The 5,639-nt window shown below is 35.8% G+C and overlaps 1 protein-coding gene across 2 annotated transcripts; it reads right to left on the bottom strand.

The window, feature by feature from the left end:
* Positions 1–872: 872 nt before the first annotated feature.
* LOC113941298 (general transcription factor II-I-like) lies at positions 873–5,160 on the bottom strand. 2 transcript variants are annotated; one of them, XM_027632459.1, is made up of 4 exons: positions 5,114–5,160; positions 4,380–4,423; positions 2,962–3,039; positions 873–999 (listed from the first exon to the last, which is right to left on the bottom strand). In XM_027632459.1, exons 1-4 carry the CDS (start codon positions 5,152–5,154, stop codon positions 884–886), a joined length of 279 nt encoding a protein of 92 aa, XP_027488260.1. In that variant the 5' UTR covers positions 5,155–5,160; the 3' UTR covers positions 873–883. The 2 variants fall into 2 exon arrangements, with proteins under 2 accessions (XP_027488260.1, XP_027488262.1); XM_027632461.1 differs by having other exon boundaries at positions 873–996.
* Between the last annotated feature and the right edge of the window lie 479 nt (positions 5,161–5,639).

Raw genomic sequence — 5,639 nt, 5'->3', positions numbered from 1 at the left:
TGAGAAAGAGCAATTTATATTCAACTGCAGTAAAGTTTAAAAAACTACAGGCAGCTAGATCAGAAACTATACCAACATTAAGTAGCAGGGTATGAAGGAACGTGTTTTACTTATTCTGGCACAGTAATGCGGCACTTGTGCATTTTCAAGAGCATCTTCTTTCAGATCTCTGTAAGATGGAGTATGGAGATGGAGCCACACTCATGGCTTTACAAATATGAAGGAAAAAAAGATACTACAGTAAAATGTCAAAAAAAACCTTTTAACTCCAACTCTGCAATGTAAGGATTTTCACAAGTTAAAATCCAGAGGTATAATGTTCACATGAACAACACACAGAAGACTCATTTTCTGAATCTTAAAAATTCATGGTAGGCGGAGCACTCTGAGCTTATGAAAAAATTAACATGCTGAAATGCAGGTGTGTATTTTCTGGTGTTTGGAAATGGGGAAAGCAGTATCTTTAATACAAACTAAGAAGCTGAAAAAAATTGCACAATTTTGGGGTAAATGTATTTCAGCTATTGCTGAGATGCAGTAAGGAATTGCTTCCACTAAACACAGACTTCCTATTTACTTTTTTCTGTTTGTGTCCATTCATCTCACACGCAGTGGAGAGAAATGATCAAGTTGGACTCACAATTTATAAGCAGACTTTTATTAAACTTAATAAGCAATTATTAAACAGATTGAATTTCTTGAGAAACACACCTATTCACACAAATCCCTAGTGATAAATCTGATGCTCGGTCCTGAATTTATAAAAGGAAGAAATGAGATTCCCTTCTATACGTTTCTCTTCTTGAACACCTGGAAATTAAAGCAACTGAAATTTTCACTTCTTTTGATGTTTTAGTTCCAATACCCTCACTCTTATTGCAAATCAAGGGTTCACATATTCAATTTCCAAAACAAGAAAAATACAACTAAAAGATCTACCTGTGTAACTTTTTGCAAGACCAGATTTTTCATCCATGTCTGATGTCTTGGAAGGGCCTTCTTGGGAATAAAGAGAAGGGCTTTTAAAGGGTGTCTCACAACAAACACCTATAGAGAAATTTGCCAAGTAACTCTTAATTTCATATACTATATTCTCATTTCATATTTTCTGTAATGCTGAACTTCGGAAAGACTGTGTTAAATATTAAGTATCTATAAGTCCTTACTTACCTGGTTCAACAGAATAAAAATGTTGAGGGGCTACTGTCAGGTGTGTGCATTTCTTGGACTACTGAAGAATCAGACACTCATGCAGAACAGCAGGCTTTCATTTTTTTTGGTGTTAATGAACTAATTTTAAAACACAAAATGTTGATGTTTCTGCCCTTTTTCAATGAATTTTTAATCAGCTTGATCTCTTTCCTGTTTGTAAAATTTATATTCCTAAGGAGTACTCTTTGCCTTTCAAATTTCCACCTACGTTAAATACATAAATTCAGAGAGATTAAAATAACTTATGACACTGTCCAAGGCTGTTTGCTTTTCATAATAACAGCTCTTTTGAATGCTACAGACAGATTGGTTAAAAGGGGCTGGTGCAGAAACCAGCATACAAATGACACTTAACTGATTAAAGTAACACTCCTAAAATCCTACCATTTAATGCTCTGGTTCTCCTGCAGCTACACTGGAAGGATGAGCTGTAGGCTATTTTTAGCAAAAACTATGACCATTTGCTTTACTTTGTAGCATGTCTCTGTAAAGGCAATACTGGAACACACCTCAGAATAACTGCAGTATTTGAAGGTTCAGTTCCTGCACAGCACCACCACGCACACACAAACCCCTATATGACTCCGGAGTTTATAGCTCTCTACAGTTTGGACAACCTTTGGTTTGAATCAGAGTGGTAGCTGCTCAAAGAATGAAGGGGAAGATGCTTTACTCCAGGGAAGTTGGCATGACTTGACATGGGAATATCTCTTTTAACTCAGAGCACCCCAACACTTCTACCAATCTGCTCAAATCCCCCCCTTCAAATCCACACTGCTTAGACTTCACTATGGAAGTATATTGTATAACTGGGATTTTTCAGCTCAGACAAATACGCTGCAGAACAATGGGTACTATTTTGTAAGGACACAATTTCAGAGCAGACTCCCTTCAGATGGCATTGGGTTACGCTGACATAGGTTTTATTCATGAAATGTAAAACCACAATGGGGATGAAAAGCAGAAAGATGAGAGGACTTGGCTTTGGAGGGAACAATGATTAGGTTGTCTCCAAACCAGTATCTATTTTTATTACATGAAATCACGCCTGTAAACCCCTCCTTCTCCAAGGTTAGGCAATTCTGCATTCGAGGGGCAACACTTTGCTATGCTGTATAGTTGAGACCTCTCTGAACGGTGCTTGTACACTACTTGAGATATGTCAGGAGGAGAATATTGATGCCACAATCCTGTAGTTATTTTTAAAGCACATTAGAAAATAATCTCAAGAATCTTTGTATCTAAACATGCACAAAAATGTTAGCTCAATAATATATAACATTAGAAAATGAAGGGATATGCTGTTTTGCACTCCATTGTTAACATGTAGCTATGCTTGAGAGATGTGTGGCAGCTTACCCTCGTTACAGTTACAGAAAGCTCAAACTAAAGAAAAGATTCAAGCAGTGCTCTAGAAACATTATTTCCTGTTTAAGGAAGTCACTGAAGTTATAAAGTCTGCACACTGGATCCTCAGAAAAAAACATCAGGCAGTTTGTAAGACTTCTGAAACTTCTCCTTCAGACCAAACACACACATACGGGTTTGGATGAAATTGTTCTTTAGCTCTTTTGGCACTCTTCAGAATAACTTAAATGATAGGCAGCATGGAAATGCTGTATCCTAACAGAGCTATGTAATTGCGTGTTTAATGACCAAAAATAAGTAAACGGAGAGGTGTGGAGAGAGCAACACTTATGCAACCAACCCTTTCATGAGATAAACATATATGAAAATTACTATCATTACCTAGGATATTAAATCTACAGTAGTCAGGGTCATCTGATTCCCCCTTCACTGGTACCGTTGCCGTTTCCAAAGAAATTCCTATATTAGCAACAAAGGAATGAAATATGGAAAATAGTAATAAGCGGATTCTTACAAAACCCAAACAACAGCACCCACCAAGATCCTTGCTGGTCTCTGTCAAAAAAAAGAAGAAAAAAAGAAGAAAAGACACTACACATTTCTTGAGCTAAAACAATGGTAAAAAAGTGACCTGCTGGTTTCTTATATTTCAGTCTGGTCACCCTCCGAAAGGATTCAGGATTAAATGCTTCCCTACAAACTAAATGTGTCCCTGCAGATGCTATTTCAGATCTGAAGATTTTTTTAAAATGGGCTCCTTCCTTTTGCATGCTACCACAGAAAAAGAATATATTTTACCACTCATCGTGCTGAAAATACTCGTAGACCTGCTCCTGCTCATTTCTCTGTGCAGACAAGTTCAGATACAGCCTGCATCAAACTGCACTGCTGACAGAGCAACACATACCCCCTCCATAAGCCTTGACAGCATCCTCTAAAATGTTTTCAAAACTTTCTGACAAAAGAAAATGTGTAGAAAGTAGCATAGGAAAGAGCTGGGACTGACTTGGCAAAAAGTTCAAGTTAACCCTTGGTGTATGTCAGGCTAAATGTTAACCACACAGGGTTCCTAAACCACAAATTTAAAGTTGTGAAGCACAAAGAACTAGATCAAGAAAATGGACTACATACAAAAACTTAATTCTTATAGGAAAGTGAGCAGTGCAGCCCAACCTAACAAAAAGGAAAGTCACCACCTTATCTTCCAGCACACTTGCTGCCTCACTGGCTTTAACGGGGTTATCCATGCCTTTACCTCACAGCAGACTCTTAAGCATTGCTCTGCCACAGATCACAGTGGCTAGGGGAATCATCTGTTATCTTCAAGGCAACTTAGGAATGGGTTGGCAATTTTTTAATAACAAATAACACATCTTGGTATTTATTTACTTATTTCCATTTTGGTTAGAAAACGGACATTTTGTTATTTTCAATATGTTAGTAATAGTAGCAAATAAACAAAGTTTTTTTGTTTCCCATTAGGGACAAAGATATCTTGAATTAGAACAAATCCAAACAAAACAGAGGAATTTCCACTTTTCTAAAATACTTAAAGATAAATTATTTTAGTCTACAATATATTACAAATTTCCTCCCTCTTGAGATGGAAGCATTTAGCTAAGGTTCAATATTTGATTAAAACTCCAACCAAAAAGTAGAAAGTTTCAAGGAAAAAAAAAGGTTTTACATCTCACCAAAGATGTCTTTTTGCTGCTTTTGTTTATTTAAGCTTCCTAGATTTGCTTAAATTCAGACTTTTCTTTTTTTTTTTGCAAATAAGGGCAAAATTTTGAACATACCAGAATCTCCGCTTGGCTCCATTTTCACTTTAATAGGAGGACAACTACAAAAATAAACAAATCAAGTAGATTGACATTATAAAATACAAACATCACATTTCTGGGAAGTTCCTCAAGCTTTACAACCCGTCATGTAAAATCAATCTCCCAGAATTATTTCCAACAAGAACACAAAAGTAAAAAACTGCATATTGGCTTATCTGACTCATATCATGCGAATTGCCAGGAGTCTCCTATCCCTACATTGTTTGGGGCATACAAAATATTCAAATCATGTTTAGCATTTAATGAGAAGCAATCACAGAAGCACAGAAAATTAAGGCCTGTTTTCACATTAACCAACTTTTTATGTATTCCAACTATAATATCTTCATTTACTAACCAAAAAAATTACTTTTGGTTTTTTTCAAACTGAGGAGGGGGAAGGAAGCAACTTGACATCTGTTCCCCCTGTTATACCATAAACTGTGGCAAACTTATCCCTGACTGACAAACTGTGAATTAAGAACACTCCATGGGCTAATTAAACCACGGAGACACTTTGCCATTTGTTTAACTTGTAATGGTTTCTCCATAAATAATGGTCCAAAGAAGGAGAAGATGCTTTTATAATGCCAAGCAAACAAAAGTTATCTAAAGGTCAGCTGAGCAGAAAAAGCACACCAAGAGAAAGATAAACCACATGAAAATGCATAGTTGATACAAAAAAGAAAGCTACATTATTTTAAGTTTACCTTCCACCCAGAGGTATAACTGAATGTGAAGCATCTGTCATAGGGGCTCCTGAAAGTTAAAAACCAGTATTTGAATTTCCTGTACTCCATTTACTTTAAATACAAATTGAAAATATAACATTGATTTCACAAAGCAAAAACCTGTTTACATTTTACAAGCACATGTGCATATTTTCTGTATTCACAGATAATGAGAGAAAGATCTCATTAAACTACCTTAATAATCTATAAAGCAACACCAATATAAAATCTATTCAGATGTGCATGGTAAAATGTACTGCTGTCTTTCATGATGCTAAGTGAAAATCTTGGGAAACAAGGATAAACAAGTCTTTCACCTAAACTCTGTTAAAAGAAAATGATAGTTTCATATAGATTAAGTTTAGTCCTAAATTACAGCTAGACACAAATAACTTATATTTTTAGCATGTCATTCACCACGCTGAAAACCTACATTGCATTTTCAATAGAACTATATTGTTACCAGAATCTTTGTAATTTCCCAATCTCTAATCTTCTAACTGAG

Source organism: Corapipo altera, unplaced genomic scaffold (genome assembly GCF_003945725.1).
Source record: "Corapipo altera isolate COAL_440 unplaced genomic scaffold, ASM394572v1 59431, whole genome shotgun sequence".
Lineage (NCBI taxonomy): Eukaryota > Metazoa > Chordata > Aves > Passeriformes > Pipridae > Corapipo > Corapipo altera.
This window is presented reverse-complemented; position numbering and strand designations above follow the sequence as displayed.

Bases quoted from the DNA above. Each gene is read 5' to 3' on its own strand.
- LOC113941298 (XM_027632459.1), bottom strand. From the start codon at position 5,154: ATGACAGATGCTTCACATTCAGTTATACCTCTGGGTGGAAG. The intron at 4,424-5,113 runs GTAAACTTAAAA...TTATTTTTGTAG, and splicing joins GTTATACCTCTGGGTGGAAG to TTGTCCTCCTATTAAAGTGA. The intron at 1,000-2,961 runs GTAATGATAGTA...TTTATTCCCAAG, and splicing joins CTGTAGATTTAATATCCTAG to AAGGCCCTTCCAAGACATCA.